Below are 22,464 nucleotides of genomic sequence, written 5' to 3'. Positions count from 1 at the left end.
TCTGCCGGCATCAGGCACATCCTCACCGCGGCGGAGACAGGCACTGCCGGGATGGTCAGACGTCATGGCGGGGAAGGCCACAGGAGCGGGGTGCACAACAACAGGGAGCGACAAGAAAGGCACAGCGAGCAGATGACGGGCTGGGTCTCCTCTGCTGCGAGGACTGCCGAAAGCTTTCTTCTAGCCTCACCGCCGGCACCGGCCGATCTCCCCTCCCAGAGGTGCATGGCTCCCCTGCGGTCTCAATGCCCCGGTGCCAGGCTCCAGCCAGGCGCTTCCATGGGAAAATCTTCGTGAAAATCACAAAAAGCTTCGCAGCGGAGCAGATGCCGCTTCAGCCGGTGTCGTTAAGAGACGAACGAGGAGGAGGAAGAGCCGAGGAGAGCCACAGCTTCCCCGGCCACAGGGCAGCCCTGCCAGCAAAGCCCCAGTGGCAGCCTCAGAGGTCAGCCCGGGATGGCAGCTTTCCCGCGCGGATATCCTTACCGCTCCGTCCCCCACGTCTGTTGTCAGTGGTAGCAGCAGGAGGAGGCGTGAGGAGGAGGTGCGACTCTGCTGCTTTTTAAAAAAAATAATAAAAAGGAGCCTTTCCAACCAGCCTGACAAGACAGACAGTGCACGAGAGCGCTGCTTTGAACGGTGACTTCCACAGGCAAGGCAGCTCTCAAACCCTTCTCCATCGCCATTTGCCCACAACCCATCAGTGGCAATTTCAGCGCTGGCCGGGAACCCCGGGCGAGGAGCAGCCCGGCAGGACGGTGTCCTCCATCCTTACTGGGAGATGTGGCTGGGCACCTGGCCGGGGGTCCACAAATAACCCCGAGCCCAGGAGGTGACCACCTACGCCTTGGCACGCCAGGTCCCTGCTGCGGTTCCTACGCTGAGCTGTGACCCACCCCGGCAGAGGTGTCAGGGGTGTAAAGCGCATCACTCCACGAACCAGGCGCAGAGGAAGGGGGTGACATCCCGCAGCGGGAAGCCACCAAACCCCAAACCCTGCCCGCGCACCCTGTGCTCCGGAGGGGTTACGCTCGGGGAGCGGCGATGCTCCAGGGGCAGAGGGGGATGCGGGTGCTGTTGGCAGCCCGGTCCTGCCCCACCGCCGGGCTCTGCCATCCCGCTCCCGGCCCCACGCCGGGGATGGAGACGCTTCACCCTGTGCCCCCTATCCACGCCGTGGCGGTGGGCACAGGCACACCCATGCCTCCCTAAGGGCTGTCCCCACGCGGGACGGCCCCCGCGGGACCCTCCCGGTGCCCGGCGAGAGCGGGGCTCCAGGCACGGCTGAAGGGATCCACCGGGAAGTTGAGGAGCCGGGAGAAACGGCAGGGCCAGGCCGCTCGGCTGCGGCCCCGACCGCCGGGCTCCCACACAGCCCGGCTCCGGAGGAGGGCGGCCGGGCAGCCGCAACAGGCGCGGCCCCGCGCCGGGCACCGGGCCCGGCCGCAGCCGCCGGGGGGGCCGTTCTGCCCGGGCCCCGGCGGAAGCCAAACCGGCGGCACCCCCCGCCCCGCCGGAGCTCGGGAGCGGCCGCCGGCCCCGCCGCGCCGCGCAGCCCCGGGCTCGGCCGGGCGCAGCCCCCCGGCTCGGTAACGCAGCCCCCGGGCCGTCTCCCCCCCCCGTTTACCCGCCCGGCCCCGGCGGGGCCCGCGAGGCTCCGGGCCGCGGCTCCGCGCAGGCCGAGAGGCGCCGCCCGCCCTCCCCTCCCCGGCCCGGCCCGGCCCGGCCCGGCGCCGCGCACAAAGAGCCCCGTCCCGCCCCCCCCTTACCGGCGGTCGGCGCCGCGCTGCGGGGGCGGCGGCGGCAGGCACCAGTCACGCCGGGAACCATGGAAAGGAGCCGGGACGGGAGACGTACGTGGCGGGCGGGCGGGGGCGGGGGCGGCTGCCGTGCCCGGCAGCTGGGGGCGGCGCGGCGGGGCCGGGGCCGGGGCGGCCCGGGGCGGGGGGGGGGGGCGCGCTGGGAGCGGGGCCTAGCGGCGGCCGGACCGAAATGCAACGTGAACGGGGGTCGCTTGGGGCTCCCCCCCCCCGCCCCGGGGCCTGGGTGACACCGATCCCCCGGGTCTGGACGGGTCCCACCCGGGCCGGGGCGTCCCCCCCCTCGGGGGAGCGTGGCCGCCCGTTACGATCCGGCCGGAGGCGTCGAGAGGCCGGCACCGCCCGGTCCCCTCTGCCCCCCGTGGAGGCCTGAGCCGCTGCCACCCAGGGTCTGCCCGGCCCTGGGGGTGAGACAGCCCCTGACTGGGGCCTGGGGGGGCTCAGGAGCCCCCACGCTGCCCCCAGGCTTCCCCAGCACCCCCGGCTGCGGCTGCGGGGTCGGGCACCTCGGGCCCTGGCCGGCCCCAGTGCCAACGTGCGGAGCAGCGTCCCGAGGAGAGCTGCTTTCTGGAGCTGGTTTTCGGTCTCCTCCGCACCTTTTGAGCATCCCAGGCTCCTGGATTTCGGACCACCAGCCCCGTGCACGCCTGGGGTAAGGAAGAGGACGCACCACTCCTGCCCCAAGGGCTGAACACGAGAGACGGATTATAACAAAGCATCACTTCGACCACAGATAGAAAGCAGCCGTCTCCGGTATCCAGCGCTACAGCGTCTGACAGCTTGCAGCCGTACCACGTAACAGCTCAGGACGGGAAGTGATCTCCTCTTACAAATTACAGGAGCCAATTTACACAGGGCAAACGCTTCCCATTTTGCAGAAACCAGAGCGAGACCGCAAACAGCAGCGGGTCAGGGCCTCCGCTTCCCTCGTAGCTCTCCAAACCCTTCCGGACACGCTGCGGGAGGAATACCGCACCTCCGGGCACCCCACGGCCGGCCTGCCACAGCACCCTGCCGCATACAGCGAGACCGGCTCGGAAGCACATCTGTGGGTGCCGGACCCCAAGCACGCGTTTGGGATGGTCCGGAGCTCTCGCAGGACGGCCCTCCGTGCAGAGGTTTTTCCCCGCTCAATCGTTTCATCCGTGTCTGGCAGCTAAGCGATCCTTAGCCTGGGTAAAAATCTGTAAGGCTTTGACAAGGAACACAGACATCAGTAAGAGTGAGAACATTAGAGGCAAACCTTCGGCTTTCAGTGCATACATGTGCCACAACATTTGCTTTCCCGAAGTTAAACGCAGATCAGCATCTCTTCTGTGACACAGCGCCTTGCAGTGAGCTTTGTTGACTGCAATTTCTTTTCCTAATCCAGGCTTGTTTCGGGGGAAACGGGCGATTTTATCACATTTCTTTACTGTCCTTTGATATGGGTCTTAGCTGCTAATGACGCTAGGAAGTAAAAAGAAATGGGAATAGAAATACACAACTATGAAGAATTAAAACAGTGAATTTAATTCAGCCAGTTCCAACTAAATTGGTAATTCCCTGAAAAACAAACCTTGCACAGAAAACACAGAACACAAATGTTTTTGTCTTGACAGCTGGCGAGAACAACTAAGTGAAAAGGTGAATGGAGGATTTCTGCCTTCTCTGAAAAACAAAAGGTGCCATACATTCTGAAAATGCCCCTTGTTTTTTTACTAAATGGGTTGATTTTGGAGGTAGCTACTGGGAAGGCTTTGCAAGGAAAGCAGAGATCTATACTCTGATACAAGCAGTAATTTCAGATGCCCACGTTGAAAGGTTTTACAAATGTCTGGTTTTCAAAAAGCGTTTATGCTTCCTTAAAGGAAAACCCAGGACTTTTAAAAATGATTCAAATTAGCCCAGAAACCTGAAGAACCAAAAAAATCCATTATTATTTTTAAAAAATTGTAAGCCCGGCTTTCCCTTTACTTGGGCTTCAGGGAGATGCAACGTACAACGAAATGGTGTGACGTTAACGCTCTCGCCAGCCCGTGATGAGGGAGCTAGCTGGACAGCCTGGCTCAGTTTCTCTTAGCACTGAAATACTTTTTCCAAACCAATACCAAAAAAGGTTTGTTTCTAGGTCAAGACCTCGGTACTAAATTTTAACCAGGGGCTGACAGTCAAATCTGAACACAGCTGTAAAATGGATTCGCAATAGAAGCTCAGGCGTTCTTTTTCTCATTAGAAAACAGTCATTGAGCCTTGCGTGTTTAAAGGTGAAAGCTATTTTTGACATAAAAATTAGCACGTAGTTCCTCTGTCATCCTTCAATTGCTGCTCTGGAAGCTGTGAGTGAATGATCCAAAGATAAGTATAAACATGCTGAATTAAACAAATAGGTAGAAGGGGATCAAGTTTTAAGTTTTATTCTGCCTGACAATTAGGAGAGGAAAAGATTTATTTTTACACTTACTATTTATCCTAAAAAGCGCCGGTCAAAAGGTCCACTTAAGCACCGAGACAGACCTCAATGGCATTTAAAAACTTGAAGTGCTTTTAATAGCTGCCTTTTGAAAATACTGTTAAATCTATTTTTGAGATGGATAAACTAAGCCACCAATAAACCAAGGCAGGAGTTTTCAGAAGGACCCAGCAGTGAAAAACTGTAGTCCACTTCTCAGCAACTCAGCTCCCATACAGGGACCCCAAGAGGGAAAAAAAAATCAGAGTATTGGATGCTTTTAAAGACCCGAGCGTTCTTTAAATCCAAATTTTCCTTCCTTCTTTCTTTGGTGGGAATCTAACCCTGACAGCCTTGAAAATTAAGCCCAAGCACTTTTCAAAATACGGCTCCAAGTGACTGTTTCTAAAATAAAAGTGAGCGAAGAGCGAGCAGAACTGGGAGGGCTTATCACCACCAGTAATGCCACCGACTAATCCCTCGGCAACCCCGGCCCCTTTATGTAACCTGGGATTGCTGCAGCTCAAACAGCTTATTGGGCTTTTGGTGTTTTTCTTTAAACCTCTCGTGGACAAATGCAAACACATTAAATACTTTCTTCTTCGGCCATTCTAAAGAAAAAGTTATTGTAAGAGGGGGAAAAAATCTTTTATTCGTGAACAACGGCAAATAGAATTTAACTCGTGTGCTGGGAATAACACGTGTTTCTCTCTCTCATCCGTGATCTTGACTGAACAGAAATCTTCCCAATTTACAACACTCGGGTATAACTCTCCAGTGGTACGACATAAAAGGTCGAATCCCAAATTTCTCCTCACCCCAAACACGCTCTGGAAGTGGCGGAGTGTTCCAAATAAAGAAAAACACGTGCCCAAGGTAAACCCTTTATACAATTTCCTGGCAGCGTGGGTGGCTGTGCCATCATACTTACTTCCCTGCGGCCCGCTTCCCCGCAGTGCCTCGCCAGCACAGAGCCAGGCACCCGGAGGCTCTCCTTGCCCGGAGGACGAGTTTTCGTGCCATTGATCTGACTGTTCTGACTTTCCACGGCAGAAATCCTTCCAAGGCAAAATTCAGCTTTAAAACTTTCAGTCGGTGCTAAGCCATTAACCTCACGCTGAATGCTTATGGAAACTTAAGAAGAAAAAAATAAAACCCCTATTGAACTACTTGCAATCGGAGACCTGAATGGGCTCGATATAAAACCCACTCAAATCAGCGGCAGCAATAGGCTTCCCTGGATGTTGGACTAGATCCAGCTTAAAAGTTTCCATGAAATAAACTAGGCTAAGCGCATCAGCTGCATAGAAACTAACTCGGTGTAACAGGAGCATCTGTTCTTCACATCCACCATTTTCTTATAGTCTTAACTCCCCAGTGCTGCAGTGACACGAGTTGCCGTACAAATCACTCATCGCTGTCGTGCAACTATACGTCGGCTCCCGACAGCAGCTGGCCTTACTGCCCCCTCATACTGCGGATGAACCATCGATTATAAGGTAGCATGCATGCCGTATAAACTACTTCACCAGGTAGCTTTCCTTTGTCAAAAAACAGCTTAATGTATTTCGTATGATGGCATTACAAAGTGAAATTAATGTCTGTATTGAGACAGCTGAGGAGCACACCTCGGAACCATTTATACACAGTACAAAGCAAATGTTTACCCAAGTACAAATGAAACAGGTTGACAATTAGCTAATGTAGCTTTGTGGACATAAACCAGGTACATTTGAGCAGAACCAACATAAAATAAAAAGGAAACAGCCCTTTTCCTATCCCGTGCTAAGAGCACCATGGTTAGTGGTTTGGGAAGCCTCTGTCACGTTGAAAAATTTCCTTGCCGGTGTTTAATGTGTTTATTCTACTGCTACACTGCTGGGATAAAAATAACGTCAGCAGGGCACGCTAGCTGTACGGAGGACCCACTGTCAATACTACAGTAATTGACAACATACAATTAAGTCTCACACCTGTTTATTGTAAGTAATTCATAGATAACCACTTCTAGTACACATTTTCATATCGGCTTTTAATGCTTTTGGTTTTTTTAAGCTCAGGGACGCCCACACTTCATCTAAGGGTCATCTCTGCAATTTACCCAGATCCAGAACGCTACACCTACTATGTAACACTGGTGCAAGGTGGTGTCATTGCCACGGGTAACAGAGATGGCTTGGAAACTACACATCCCAACATGCAAGGCCCCACCAGCGCGGGCTGCTCTATGCTACGGGAGGAAGGAGTTTTGCTGGGGTGCATTCGCCTCACGTGCCTCGTTTCGGCCGTATCGGCCTAAGTCATGCAGCTGTCTGCACGCAATGCTCTACACAGTGCAAAAACGAAGACCTCTACACATCTGGAGTAAGAACAGTGGTAACAAAGTCATAGCTACATATTCTTCTCTACATTTTTGTTTATTGAGACAAACTAATTAAAAGGCACAAACATAGGGCATATGTTTACATGGACATTATAACAAACATATACATTAAAAGTGTAGGAATGTGTTTCCTTTCTGCTAAACAGAAAGTTCCTAAGCTTTTATATATACAAAAGTTGTACAATTTGATGTCCTAAAGTACAAAAGATCATTTATAAAATTATTTTACACTAAGCTCTATTTTTTTTTGTTTTTGTTTTTGTTTTACTATGTAGTCCAAGCCCCTAGAACAGTTTCACGTAATGACACAGATACCTGTCACCTGAGCCAGCAGCCTGGCAATCTCTGCTTGTACTGACACGGCAGGGTAGAAACGGAAGCAGTCCATTTTGACTAGTCAGTCCTGCTAGCACTCTGTGAAAATGCGCACACGCTAATCTCCATAGCTTTCAACTTCATTAAGATAAAAACATCTCAACTGTAATTTTATTTTTTTTTTTTTTTAATGTAGAGTCTTGGGTTTAGGGTGTTTTTTTTTTTAAACAAAGTTTTAAAAACGTGAATATGTGACATGATAGTCTAAAAAGTATATCTGTTTCCCTAGATTTTGCTTTCTACTTTATGTACAGATAAACAGGTTAAGAAATAAAAAGCACATGTAGCTTAAACATGTGTGACCATTTATGGAGAAGTTCTGGGCTGGATAGTTCAAACCATCACCCCAGAACTCCCACAAATTGATAGAAATGTGTTAACACAATAGAAGAATAACGTAAAAATGATGATGTTTGCAAATATTTACAAAGTTGAACAGATTTGCACAACACTTGATTAAGAAATAGGGGAAAAATTAAAAGACGCTCTCTGCTTGTCCTGGAGGGGCATCCTACCTAGTTAGTGGTTAGAATAAAAACTGTATACAATTTAATATAAGACAAAACTTCTAGTGAACAACTAACACGTCTGTCCCCTGCTGTAACACCAGCAGGCTCTGATTGGGAGGCAGAGGGCATAAAAATCATACCCAGTGCCTCCAGAATCTTCCAGCTTAAAGCAATATTTCTTAAGTTTCAAAGCACTCCTTTTGCTCCTAGATAAGAGTCCCATAGGGGTCTGACTGTTCAGAGACCATGTTTACATACATTTCGACTCCTCTTCTGTCAGCCATGGCTGTTTCTCACCAAACAATAACAGTTTTTTTAAAAAAAATGTTGACTACAATGCTATATTCCCTTAGGGTAATATGTTGGGTAATATTTACATCTCCAAATATCAGGTCACAATCCCTATTATATGTTGAAGTTAGAATGATAAGTTATCATATGCTTTGCATATCAGAGCTGGTATCACCCTTCCCATAGGGAATGCTGCCTGAAATTATCATATTCCCAAAGGTAAAATGCATATTTTCTCCAAAATGCATTTTTTTTTTTAAAATGACAACATTGTAATGCATTTACTCATTAAAAAAAAAAAAAAAACATCAACACAGACAAAGATTCTACACTAGCTCAGAAACAGTGGACTTCACGACTGGCAAGTTAAAATTAGCCATCCACCCTGTTAAAGATACAGAGGAGTCTTTGCTAGTGTTTGGATTAAAATAATTTTCTAAGTTATAATTTGGGGGATAAAACATAAAACTGTTTTTTAATGACTTTTTTTTTTTTTTTTAAAAACTCTGGCAAATAAGTATCTGCTCTAATTCAGCATCAGTCAGCTAAAAGGTAAAACTTTAAATGAAGTGCTCCAGTGAAACTCAAGTTTGAACCCTATGAGCCAAATGAACAGGGGAAGATGCTACTATGGTCTCTGATGGTGCATGTTGCCCCAGTGTCTCAGTCTGAATTTATTATTAACTAAAACAAAACAAAAAAACAAAACAAAAAAAAAACCAACAAAAAAAAAACCCCAACCAAACAAAACCCAAAAAAGAACTGCTGGTAAGGATTCCATTTTAATCCTTTTTAATACTGTTTAGAAATTCTTTACCAGGGAGGAGACGTGGGCAAGGCCTGGGGCAGGAAAGGCATGCTCTCTACTGGTCTCATTGCTATATTTAACGGACCAGCTAACGTCATTGGTGTGGGGAGGTTCATGGGAGATGTTATAGTGACTGGATGCGCTATATTCACTGGAGCGGTTACTGGGGTAGGTAAATTGACTGGTGTGGTGAGCGTTAATGGAGATGTCATGGATAATGGACTTGTTATAGTTACAGGATGCCCTAGGTTCATCGGACTGGATATATTAACTGCACTTGATACATTTACTGGACTTCTCATGCTCATTGCAGCTGCCACTGTGACTGGGTTTGTGATAGTCCCAGAAGCCACAGAGGACGTTATATTGAATGGAGTAGTAAGAGTCACAGGCGTAGTAGCAGCAGTGGAGGTTTGGCACAAGTTAGCAGCTTCTAAAAATGAGACATAAAAAGACAAAAAGTTTTTAACACATAAAAAACCATGGACAAGATTTAAAAAAAAAAAAAAAAAACAGAAACAAAACCCAAACAAGAACAGGTACAAATTCTGGAATAATTTTCTTTAGGAATTATTAGTAAGTTAAAACTGTTAACATTCTATAGCCTACAAGAAATACAAACTCTCATGCAGTTCATTTCAATTCAATATTTTTTTCCTGAGAAGTCAAGCGAGGTTGTCTTATAAAGAGGGTTTCGATGTTCATAAAAACAGTATCGTACAATCAAAAAAATCCTCCCAAGAGGAACATTATAAATAGAGGAGAGAGTGTACATACCGAATGGTACGTACTCTATAGCCTTCTCAAAGGTGAACTGACATTCTGTGAAGGTTTTAAAAAGTCATTATTAGGGACTGATAAGCAAAGCTCGTTTCAATATTTACCTGCTTATTTCAGTCTTAATTATTGCTACTAAATTGTTCCACTGATCACAGTACTTCTACTTAGCAATTTTCAAGGCTACCCAGTCAGTACATCTTTCAACCCCCATTATCTCCTCAGCTTTCACATAAGCTACAGCTCCACACCAAGTTGGTTTGTTTTGTGGGTTTTTGGGTTGGTTTTTTTCTCTTTTTTTTTCTTTTTTTTTCTTTTTTTTTTACTTTGTTTTGCAGTAAGCGGGAATTAAGTGCCGAACAAGGAAGACCCAGGAGGCCAGTGCCCGGCCCTGCTGCCGGTGGGCTCTAGCAGGGCTGGGCACTGGGGGAGCGGGCACCGGCGGTCCGGGACGGCGGAGGGATCACTAGGCATCCATCAGCACCACCTGCCGGCTACCCATACTAGAAGGCTCCAAAAACAGAAGCGGGTCGGTGGACGCGGGTAAAGGGAAGGGACGACTGCTAGAGAAACCGACAAAAATATATTCTAGATCAACGTTACGGCACTTCTAAGTCGTGTCTTATTCCACATTTGTAGGGTAGGACACCAAGCTCAGTCTACACCCACGTTTCAGGAGGTAAGCCAGGAGCAAAGAGTCCACTCTTGCCACTCGGGCAATACAAATGTACCAAGACAGAGTTAACTTTGAAAGCAACATTAGCCCCATTCAAGGGTTACTGTTGGTTCTTCAAAGTCCATATCTAGGAGGGATGGAAAGGAAGGGAAAGAGTAAAAAAAAAAAAAAAAAACCACAAAATTGTGAAAATAAATCGTATTAGACTAAAAAAATCCCATATAGTGTTGTAAAGCCAACACAACAGGTGGCACTAGCACAGGAGAACCAGCATGGAAAGAGCAGCACGTAGGCATGGCACTGACTGGTCTAGCTTCACCTTCCAAGCACAGTAATACGCAAAGACACATCCCACCCCATGCCCCTTCCCCAATTAAGTTAAGCTAATATCATCAATCTGACAACACTTCTACCCGCCCACCTCCCTTGCCCACCATTCTCTCCAAAACCACTGTTTCTGTTAAAGCATATTCAATAATCTCAATAAGAAAGGAAGGGAAGAGGGAACAAGACATAGGAAGGAACAAGCAGAAAAAAAATTCTCAGAGATTTTCTAAATCTGACACCCATTTGCTTTATCTATTTAGTGGCCTGATGGTATTTAATGTTTCTGTTATCACTACATTTTAACATGAATAAGCTGTTTCTGTACTGTCTGATCACAGAATTCAACTGGAATAACAAGCAAGGCGAAAGGAGCTAGCAGCCTAATACACAAACAAGACCTAGAAAAGAAAAAAAGATTGAAGAAACTGAAAGGAAGTTTAGGAGAAAAGAAAAAAAATAAGGTCAGTCAAAAACATTTATTACTAAAAACAGCTAGTGAAAAACAGCAAGCGGTCACTAAGAATATCTTCTAAAACATGTAATCCATGAGAGTCACATGATAGGCATTAGAAATCAAACTGTTGTAAAAGAATAAGCTAGCAGTAACGGGAGACTTTAAACTACTATACTCCTAACGACACTAAATTGAAGCAATCTGTTCTTTACAAAACTGATACACTGACCAACAATAGGAAGCTATTCAACTTCAATTACAGTAGCATAGGTATATGTAAGCTGTGAGCTAGCAATAATGAAAAACACGATCACTTATTAGTTAATTTTGTAATGAAAAAAAAACCAACAGAGAAGAGTAAGTTCTATGAGTTCTAGAAAACTTTATGCAAAGACAGTTACGTGATGATAAAGCGAATGGAATAAATTGGGAGAGAAAAGATGAAAGGGACACAGAAAGCACCCACATGCAAACTGATGATGCAATGACAGAGGGTGTTGTATGTGTGTGTATATATACATATATATATGCACACAAGTTAACAACTGGTAAATATGCATAAACACAGCTAAAAACCACATGCAAGTCAACAAAACACACTCTTGCCTTGGAGCAGACACAAACATCCCTTTATAATTGATGACTGCTACGTACACATTCAAGCACAGAGACCAAAGGGAAGCAAGTAATAAGAGTTCATTTACAACAGCGTAATTTTGGTCATGTTATTCTCCAGCTAGTTTTTAGCTATTACTTCTAACATCAAGAATGAAATTTCATGTAAGACATCCTTTTCTGACATCTTAAATTCCCTATATAACTGTATACACCAGTATCTTATAAAACCAAGACGGTAAGTATTGTTTTGTTTTACCTTTCTTCCTTGCTTTGACGGCCTCTTCCCATAATCTCAAGGTCTCTACCTGCTTTCCAGGCCAACTTGTTACATGTTGCTGCTGCTGCTGCTGTTGCTGCTGCTGTTGTTGTTGCTGCTGCTGTTGTTGTTGCTGTTGTTGTTGTTGCTGTTGCTGCTGCTGCTGTTGCTGCTGCTGCTGTTGCTGCTTCTGGTTGCTGGTCTCTTCACTCATGCATGCTATGCCAATTAAGTAAGAACACAAATTCACCTTGAAAAGTTACTCTGTTTTCTGCCGAGATCACAAAGGCTTCTTCCATAAAGAGCGTGTGGAATCTCACAGGATTCCATGAGCAAAAATCACAGAGGTGTTTAAAACCATATAATTAATTCTGTGCTTTATAAAACTACTTTTCCAAGAGCTAAAAAACAAAATGTAAGTCAGGAACATCTGCTTTCACTGCCAAAAATGAACTTCCTTTCTGATTATTTTGTTTGTGTTTTAGGAAGAATGAAATAAAAGACTACAATAAGTCTCTAGAATTCAAGCTGGTTAGCTGATTCCACTTTTTCTAAACCTGAGCTCCAGTTTAAAAAAAAAAAAAAAAGCCTTTTTACTTTTTATTGCAAGTATGACTTAAAATTTTCAGTTTACCTTTACATCACAGAACAGCATGTTACTACTCTCTGGCCACATTACAGCTCATCATTTCCACCTCTAACAACTGCTGTAAATGCCTCATGTGAACTGGCTTAGCACCGCCAAACTGGCTGGGGAAGCCAGAGCTGTAACCCTATACCTTGAAAAATACTTCGCATCCAAATTTCGTATTAAGCTCAACAATCAGGCATTTTAGACATTCCCGGCACCTTCAAATTATCCAGGAGTAACAGGAACTGAAAAGATTTTGTAAATTAATACTGTTTAAAAGGCTTCAAGGACAAAGTTTCCAAAGACATTCCTTACTTCTCCCTCTTGATTCCTCTGAAAACCCCTTTTATATCACTAACCATGTGGGTTAACTTAAGTTACAAGTATTTTAATAGGGAATATTTTAAAGGCAAGTCTTACTAGGCACTCCCAGGTTCAGGCTTCAGCACTTCCACAGAGTTTAAGACTAGAAGGAACTATTACAAACATCTCATTTGAACTCCTGCACAACACCAGTCAAATGCCATTAATGCCCAAAACACATCAGGGCTGGATTTAAATGCTTTTCTTGTCAGCTACTGCCAGAGGGAAGAATCACTGAGCCCCAGGGTCAAAGCTCAGAGAAAGTGGAGAAATCTTTTTCCTAATTTTGATGAGCTTTAGATGAGGCTTCAAACCTGAAACTTGGCAGATCTTAGCAGCTCTTAAATATTCTAAAATCTCCACAATTATCTGTTGGACTTTTAGGCCTGTACAGTTCAGGAAGTAGCATTGTACTGAGAAGATGAGAAAACTTGGGAACTCTTTTCTTCAAGAGATGGGTTATTCTCACAAACTGCAGGGCATTCCTAAGGGATAAGAGCACAGTCTAGCAGCAAACCAATTCCACATATGCCAATTCTTGAGCTGAAGGAGATTCTGTTATCAAATACCTATTTTTAATAGGTGTGACTACCCAGACTGATGGGTATGTTTTTGCATTTTAACGTAATCAAAGGCAATTCCCTTTGCAAACACATTGGTATTAGAAATGTTTTTAAAACGTTCACCTACTTTTATTGATGCCTTGTTTACAGGTATTACAGTTGATACTTTGGCTCTGCCCGTGTGTCTTTAAGTGGCTGGTGATATATGCTGCACTCAGAAGTTTACCACAGATATTACACGATACCTTTCCTTCATGGCGCACCATGTGTGTCCGCAGTCTGTCTTTGGTGGCAAAGGCAGCAGTGCACGTCTATATGAAGGACAACAGTTACACTTGAAGTGCAGACAGCATCATTACAGTATGAATTACATGCCCACTGTAAGCCTATTTTACCTTGTAGGTGCAAACAGTATCCTAAGTATATTGACAACCTTAAGTTTTACCTGTATTTATAGAGAAACCAAAATCAAACTACTAAACAGAGACTGAAAATGGAAGTTGGCTTCTCAGACAATTAGGACAAAAATCATACTCTATACTACTCGAACTTTCTTAAAATAGCTGGTTGCCTTACCTACCAAAGCAAGAGGTAGCTTATAAAAAAAGCCTAGAACAGGCAAAGTTGTTTTTTGATACAATTTTACTGTACAAATATGAACCTGATATCTTAAATTGCTCAATTACTTCTGTTCCCATCCAAATCAGAACAAGGAAACAAAACCTTTTTCTAACGCTACTCTTTTTACACAAGACTTTTATTTAATATGATGAGTCACTAAAACACAGGTTGGAATAAGCATGGATATTCCAAGCAAAACAGTTAATTGTTCAAGGGCAGTCAAGTTATTTCTCTTACAGTCAGTCATCAACTTACGACAACTTGCTTTCACCCTCCAGCAAAATAATGGATCCAGAGTCAACTATTCCAATCCATTTTAAATGAATATACTGAGAAACACATTTAATTTAAACATGCTGAGAAACACATTGCACACATTACTCCGGTAATCAGCACTGAGCTGAGGACGCTGTTACAATCCTGCTACTAAGTTAAGCATATCGTAAAACAGGGCACCCACATTGTTCTCCAAGAAAGCAAAAAGCCTCTAATCTTCCTAAAAAAGTAGCCACAGCATCCTTTTAAACTGCCTCTACACTTATATCAGAACTACAGTGCTGCTGGTAAGGCAGATGCGACTTTATTCCTAAACTTCCTTTTCAAAGAAAAGTCCAGGAGCAAATACAGTTCTGGAAAGATTATTCATCTGAGATTCTAATGATACAATTATGTATTGTTCTTAATAAATCATTTTAGCCCTTACTTGGCATTTGAAGGGTCTCTCTGTTGAGTGAACATGTTTAACATGACAGCTTAAATGATCAGGCCTGCAAAAAAGAGAGGAAGAGAAAAGAAAATGCATACTGTTACAAATACATAGTAACAACACCTTGGCTAGCGGTGCTGAACACTGCACTGATGACCCCTTGCAGCCCACATCCCTCTGCACGGCAAGAATAAATACATTCCCCTTAACTACGCAGTGGCTTTCAGCTAGAGTAACACATAGTTACGCTGAGACCCAACTGCAGTTTAAAACTTAACCGCGTTCCTCTTACACACCTCAAAATGGTACGTTTGGTCGTACCTTGTGTAAAGGTGACAAATCAACAGCTCTAAAGGTTGAAGTTTCTCTGTTGCAAGCACAGATATAAATACAGCCAGCAGCAATGCAAGCTCCCCCACAATGCTCTGTCAGTACGCCCCAGCCTTGCTACGAGACAAGGAGACAGTTTGCCTGCCGTGCCCCATTCGGTCATTGACCTTTGCAAAGGCTGGTAACGGGGCTCCGTGGTCACCACCAGCGACACAGACACGTGTCCTACAGGACCCGGATGAGGTCACGAAATCATTTCACAACACCCTTATAAAAAAGCGACCGCTTTTGGCCACTGCCAATCTGGCTCAGACCGAGACCCACGCCCTAGAGGTAAACAAGGCTCTTTATCCCCTCACCAATCTTCTAAGATGTCTGGTTCTCCTAGCCCCTCGCTATGATAGCTTAACCCTTCTTGGTTATGAAAAGCCAATACTTGAGCTCGCCTGGGGTTTTCTACATGGTACCTCGAGAAGCCTTTTCCACAAACACCACAGGTGTATGGTTTCGTGATGCCACCTTCGTGAGACCTCACGTGGTAGGTCATGCGATCCTTTCTCTTGAAGCGCTGATTGCAAATTGGACATTCAAAGGGTTTTTCATCTGAGTGGGACAGCTTGTGCCTGTTGAGGTGGTAGACATCCCTGAAGGCCTTTCCGCACATCTCACAAGCATGGTTCTTCTTAACGGGCTTGCTGGGCTTCTTCACCGTCTGAGTCACTGCCATAGCCGTTGCGCCGGCACTACTGCTGGGGTTGGTAGCAGAGGAAGACGTAGTGACTGTGGACAGGATGCCCGCGATAGTCGAAACCAATGAACTTCGGCTGTTGTCACCAGCGATGGTCGAGATAAGGGGCACCATTGTGGTGGGAGTTTTCTTTGGCCGTGACACTAACTTTATCCCTGTGTGGCAGGACTCGTGACGCCTCAAATGGTAGCTGTCCCTGAAAGCTTTGCTGCAGTAAGTGCACACAAAGGAGGTTTTAGGTTTTTCCTTTTTAATCCCAACAATAGCATCCTTTAATGTTTCTGGTGCAGGCTGAGGTTTCTGCGTTATTGGTAAGGGCAGAATCGGCTTCTGATCGGGTGGCTCAACAGCAGAGCTCAGGAGAGGCAACAAACTGTTCTGTGCTGCCTGCTGTTGGTGATGTGAGGCTTCGTGTGCCTAAAACCAAACATTCACACTTAAATTCTATTGATGGGTGCTCACTCTGACACGGTGAGAACATTCACAAAGTATAGGAAAGCACATTCTAGACCAAAAGCCATTGAAGTAACAACTGGAAAAGGTTACATAATATTGTTTTGGACAGGATAAACCGCTCGCGCTTTAAATGCATTCGCTGTGCACATTCTGTGGTAAGTGTAGGAAGGTACACATCAAAACAATCAAATAATTATTAAGTTTCCGGAGGGCAACGCTTCTTATGGAAAACAACTAGGTGCTTGTCAGATCTTTTACTAACACAGCGTTTGATCTTTACATAACAGATAACTTGTTTTGCTAACGATCATATCGGATGCCACCTTGGGACTATCTTTGGAGCATATGTATGTACTGATGGGAGCTGCAAAGTAACGCCCCACCTTTAAGCCAAGCTTAGCGCACATTGAGAATTAAACTGCAGCCAGAGAGAGCCAGGATGCGATAAGGCAGCTTGTTTAAACAACGTGTTCATACCAGTGTGTTAGCACTGAAACCAAAGCAACTTGAATCGAGAGCTGTCTAAAGCCACATTTCTACATTTAGCAGGTTCCCGCCGCATTTATACACTGACCACTGTGCTCTTTGCGTCTGGAAACTACTAATAATAGCGACATGTTCTTTTTCTCTTCAGCAGCAGCTACTTTGTGATAGGAAGAGAAGCTAATCGATAAGCACTGGCAGACATCTAGAGATGCTGGAGAACACAGTTTGGGGTGGGGGGTTGAAAAAAAGACCTGAAAGCTGTTTCAAAACAGCCAATACCAACTGACTCTGAACTACAGAGTCAGTGGAAGAAGCTAAAGGGAAGAGACAGAGGGGGACCCCCCACGAGCGTGCCGCAGCAAGCACCGCTCAGCCGAGCTGCAGCCTGCGCTGCCACGGGCTGTTCTACACCATGCTTGTATTAGGCGCTGTTTATTCTAAGGCAGAAAACACCGTTATTAAAACTCATCCAGTCAGACTGGGACAAAACCCTAGCAGATACAATTTTCAAGTGGTTTAGAAACCACACAGACCAATTCAGCCTAATGGAGCATTAAAATAAATCACTGTAGCACCGTAAGCCAGTTTAAGTGCATCTGTATTCAAGATGTGCCTCAGTCTCATCAGACCAGTTTTAAATCAGTCTTGTTATTAACGCAGCACGCCAGGTCTGAAGCTGAGTTTGGGGAAACTTGCATTCCCATTAGATCAGCACTGCAGCCTTCCAGGACTTCTTCCCTACGGTTTCCTTCACAAAATAACATGACTCAAGGCTGCGAGAGCTGAATAAAACGCTGTGCTGGCTCACGACCCCCAACTGTCTACTTTTACGTCGGTTGAGGATGGACTGCGTTACGAAGCGCGCTCAGGCTAATACTCTTCCTACGTGAATCCATTTCATCACATCCTTTGGAGAAGTCAGTATTTCTAGAAGCTCACTTTGGCACTTTCTCTTAGTCGCATCCAAGCTCCGGCCGCTTTGACTCTCCCGATCGCAGAAGCGACTACAGCCACCTCGGTGCAACTCTCACTCGGCTGCAGGGGGGCTCCCGCCTCCTCCTGCGACCGCACAAGCCCTGCATCACTTCAGCCACTAGTTTTTCAGGAGCGTGATGCCGGTGATCTTTGGATAAAAGCCACCGGTGGACACAAACACTAACCCACGTGGGTACGAATACGTGCTCCCTAACACTGCAAGCCTATCTGACAGGAAAACAGTTCACAGGAGAAAGCCCGGATTCGGTATGGTAACAGGAGACAAATCTTGCGGGAATCATTAGGAGCCAGGCCAACCTGTCCGTTTTTATCCGCATTTTACGTCCCATCTGTGCCAAAGTTTGGGATGCAACAGGTAAGCTGAACGTTACCACACCACACCTCGCCACAGCAGCCACCTCAAACAACAGCCTAAGGGGCTGGTTTGCAGAAGCGATTGCTGAAGAGTCGAATGCAGAACTTTCCTGGAGGCTACGCTGCTAAATCAGGGCACGGCACAAGTTCCAGCTTCTCCATTAAACTTTTGCCTGACTTCAGTGACAATTGTGGATTTTCAACCATTTATTTTCCGTGTTTTTAAAAAGCAATTGAGACATCTACATTGCATAAAAAGAATAGAGTATGTACAATACACATTGAAAGTACAATATTAAGCAAGTTGTGTACTTAAATACAATTTTAATTTTTAAAAAATTCTGAAATGTTTTACAGCCAACTTTAAATAAGCATTAAACAATGTTGTTAAACTGCATCAGAAGACACTTAAGAGCACCTAAGGATAGCTCCAGAGATACAGTTTCAAAGGCAGAGCTAGCAGATCGGATAATAGAGAGCCCAAATCCTTTGGACAAGGTTCAAACTTATGCAGTTTATGGATATTTTTAAGCCTTAAAGAATTGTCAGCACTTCAAGGTAATGATGCACTTATTTCTACGAAACCGACAGAGACGGTGGACATAAAACAATGTATATTCATAAGGCTACAGGCTATGAAGCCACTGCTTATGTAAGTCTGCTTATCTTGGTTCCCAGATAGCCAGTGTTATTAGCAGCACTGTCTTTCTAACAACCCCTCTTTGCAACAAGCAGTATTCCTCAGTTTCCAAGGGCTGCCTGCATTAAAGCCTTTTAAAAAAGGATCAGGCAGTATTTTTTTTTAACTCGCTGTTCGAGAAGGGAAGACAGCACCTGCTGCACGCCTCTCGCAAGTCATTTTTATTCAGGCACAGACCACAGTTTTACTTGACCTAGCATTAATGTCAAGTCAACATTTTTGCGGTATTTTGATCGCCTGGGACAGGCTCTCGTGCAAAATACCCTCGTTCTATCACTAATTTTTTCTTTCCTGGGGGGCAGTAAACAAAACAAAAAAAACCCTAATTCGTGACCCGGAGTGGTTGGATGTGGCATTGTGAACTTCCAATGCCAGAGGCTAAAATATTTTTGCGCTCCAGCCTTAATGTGAGAGCAACAAATTAGCATGAGTCATATCTTGAACGCTCTGTTTGATGGATGATTCCTCCTCACATTAACAGATACAACTTTCACTTCCCGAGCAGATACTAAAAGTGGTTTTCAAAATACGCATTTCAGGGACTAATAAGATCCAACCAAGAACTGCTTATTCAGTATCACAATTGTTTCTTTAAAAAGAGATACAATTCATCAAAATGCCACCTAAACACAATCAAAGAACTTTATTTGGAACGAGCAATTTACAGTCACATATCCCATTGCTAGCAAGACTAAAATTAAGACATTTAAACCTCCTCCAAAAACATTTCGCTAAAAATTACAACTTTACACACCGCGTATTAAACTGTCCCTTTGAAATCCTGCCACAGCTGAAACAGACACTTGGTAAAACTCTCCCCATGAAGAATAAGCATGTATATTCAGTCACTTGCATTTGTTATTTAAGTGATACTGGGCAGGGGGGCCGGGAGGGGCTTTTAAATCCACTTTTTGTTACTAGTTTTAACTAATCAGTTGGATCTCGGCTGACAGGCTGTTGGTGAGAATGGGAAGAAGAAGAACTAAAGTCACATCAGGAGTATCTTAACAGTGCTTTCTGCTGGGTGCATTAGGATGCTTGCACCCTAAATCGTTGGTTTTAACAAAATGACTCAAGAAACAATATTCAGCATTTATTATGAGGTCTTTAAGCTTTATTATTTGGGGCAAAAAAAAAAATCAGAGGAAAACTTCCACGTCACGGTTTTATGAAGATGCTTCCAAGTCGCACATAGCTAAGTACATTAGGAAAGTGAACCGCTGACTCCTTAACTAAAAGCAGCAAAGTCTACTCCTAAATCAAAGTGTGGCATTGCTATTTCAAAATACAGTACCCTTCAAAAAAATAAAGACAAGCAGCAAGAAGCTAGACACGTACTTGAAAGTATTACTTGGCATTTCTTACAGAGGTTGCTGCAATACCATATTGCCAGTCTACGAATAATTTCCCCTCGAAAGCTCTCATCTGTGAGCCTGGGAGGCAGAAAAGTGATAAAACAGCCCCAACTCAGATGGAGATGGCCCTAAAGTAAGGAGATTAACTTCTTAGCATGAAGTTTCCTATGTGCGAATCACAACTGCCCACTAGAGTGAGAAATAATTCACAAGACCTCAGCCAAACTCGATGGCATCACTCGCATTCATCACAAAAAGGCGGAAAACCCAGCGCCCAGCTCCCGGTACCAGCTCCCCGGAACATTCCCAGCATGTTTTTGGAGGCAGAGCACCCGAGCGAGTGACTCATCCCTCGATACTTGCAAGGGAATAATTTTTCCTCTCTAAAGGAATGGTGCTCGCTCTTGGCGGATTTATTCATTCAACTCAGGTTTTCAAACTCGTGTCACGGGTTGGGTTTGGGTTTAATTCTGAGGAGGACAGTGAGTAAGCGAGTGACCACCGCTGGGAATGTGCAAAGAGGATTATTTTACCTTGAGAAAGGTGATGTGTGGGGCTTGCTTTTTTTCTTTTGCTGCCGCTGCAATTACACATTTTATGTTTTCAAGCTCAAAAAGAGCAGGAGGCATCAGAAAACAATCCGGCGTGAAAGGGCTCGGCTCACAAAAGCCAGGGGAGGATTTTTTTTTTTTAATTTTTTTTTTTGGTACACTGGATTTTCTTCAGAATTACATAAACAGCGGTGTTTTTAAGTCAGTCCTTCGCAGACAGAAGGGGGGAAAATTGTGACTCAGTTGGCAAAGGGAGGGGTTGCACGCTCCACCGTCCCTATTCCTCCCTATTACCGTTAGCATTTCGCCAGTTTTTACAGAAATCCGGCCCGCTCGCGTCCTATTTTAAAAGAAAACAAGCTCCCTCGTCACCCGGCCCCTGAGTCAGGCTGTTTAAAGAGGGATTAATTTATTCTCCCAGACACGGTGTTTGTTGCATCGGGGTTTTGTTAGAGCCCGGTGGAAGGTTGGGGGTTTTTTTGTTGTTGTTGTTTTTCTTTTTGGCGGGGGGAGAGAAAAACAAACAAACAAAAAAAGAAGCTATCTCGGGTTGGGGGGGGGGGGGGGGAGAGAGGAAAAAAAAAATTAAAATAGAAACATTGCCCTTCTTTTTTTCTTAAAAAAAAAAATAAAGGAAAAACGTTCCGGGGCGGCGGCGGCGGAGCGCCGTGCGCGATCAGCTCGGGGGAGGCGGGCGGGGAGAAAGTGCAGGAGGGAAAGGAGGGAAAAGAGCTGCCGGCGGGCGCGGGGCCGGGTCAGCCGCTGCCCGGGCGGTCCGGGCCGAGCCGGGCCCCGCCGCCGCCGCCGCCGCCGCGGGCCGGGCCGGGGGAGGCGGGCGGGAGGCCGGGCGGCGGCGCTGACTGACAGCCCCGGCCTAGCGGGGAGCCCGGCGGGCGGCCGCCCGCCCGCGGCCGCTGAGGGGAGGGGGGGCGCGGGCAGCGCCGGCCGCCGCGGGGCCTCACCTGAAAGAGGAACGCGGTCCAGTTGGCCTCCATGGCGGGGGCGTCCCGGCCCTCGGCGGGCGGCGGCGGCGGCTCCGGCGGCGCGGTCCCCCCCTCCCTCCCCGGGCCCCAGCTACATGGAGCCGACAACAAAGCGGCGGCGGCGGCGGCGGCTCAACATGGCAGCGCCGAGCGGCCGCTTCCGCTAACCTCCGGGCTGCACCACTGCGGCCCAGAGGGGGGAGGCGGCGGCGCGGCGGCCCGGCGGGGCGGCGCGGGCCCGGGCCGCCGCGGCGCCGCCCCCGCCGCTCCCCTCGCCTCGGGGCGGGCGGCGGACCCGGGGCGGCGCGGCGGGGCGACGGGCGGGCGGCGGGGCCGGGGCGGCGCGGCGGGCCGGCCGCCCCCCCCGCGGGGCTGGCAATGGGCCGGTCCCGGGCTGGGGAAGCCGAGGCGAGCTGTGGCGAGAGAAGATGGAGGAGCGGGCGAGGTGTCCAGGGCCGCCGCCGCCCGCCTCGCCGCGCCCCGGCCCGGCCCGGCTCCGCGGGGGCCGCCCGCGCCGCCCGCCCTCCCCTTCTCCCCTCCCCGCCCGCCGCCCCCGCCCGCCGCGCGGGGAGGGAGCCGCGGGGGCGGCGGCGGCGGCGGGGGCGGCTTCGCCCGCGGGTGCGGGCCGGCGGCGGGCGGAGGCCCCGCACGTGCCGCCCCGCCCGCCGGCGGCAGCGCCGGGACCCGCGGGGCGGGGGGGGGGGGGGAGCGCGGGGCCGCCCCGGGGTCGCCCGGCGCCGCGCCGTTCCCGGCCCACCCGGGGATCGACCTCAGCCCACCCGGGTTGCCGCGGCCCGAGCGGGCCGCTGTCCCCTTTACCGGGCTGGTCCGGGCCTCCCACCCAACCGGACCGCGGTCCGGGGTTCCTGGGGTGCAAAGCCCTTCATCAGCACACA

At 47.4% G+C, this 22,464-nt stretch overlaps 1 protein-coding gene across 3 annotated transcripts; it reads right to left on the bottom strand.

Moving 5' to 3' along the window:
* Positions 1-6,643: 6,643 nt before the first annotated feature.
* On the bottom strand, positions 6,644-21,617 carry VEZF1 (vascular endothelial zinc finger 1). Of its 3 annotated transcripts, XM_050909221.1 has the most exons (7): positions 21,548-21,617; positions 15,407-16,104; positions 14,607-14,670; positions 13,410-13,593; positions 11,726-11,944; positions 9,395-9,439; positions 6,644-9,050 (listed from the first exon to the last, which is right to left on the bottom strand). In XM_050909221.1, the coding sequence occupies exons 1-7, from the start codon at positions 21,578-21,580 to the stop codon at positions 8,623-8,625; spliced, it is 1,671 nt and encodes a 556-aa protein (XP_050765178.1). In that variant the 5' UTR covers positions 21,581-21,617; the 3' UTR covers positions 6,644-8,622. The 3 variants fall into 3 exon arrangements, with proteins under 3 accessions (XP_050765178.1, XP_050765179.1, XP_050765180.1); XM_050909222.1 differs by lacking the exon at positions 9,395-9,439; XM_050909223.1 differs by lacking the exon at positions 6,644-9,050 and having other exon boundaries at positions 9,150-9,439.
* Between the last annotated feature and the right edge of the window lie 847 nt (positions 21,618-22,464).

Source organism: Gymnogyps californianus, chromosome 20 (assembly GCF_018139145.2).
Source record: "Gymnogyps californianus isolate 813 chromosome 20, ASM1813914v2, whole genome shotgun sequence".
Classification (NCBI taxonomy): Eukaryota; Metazoa; Chordata; class Aves; order Accipitriformes; family Cathartidae; genus Gymnogyps; species Gymnogyps californianus.
The sequence above is the reverse complement of the archived record's forward strand: the minus strand, read 5'-3'. Positions and strand labels throughout refer to the sequence as shown.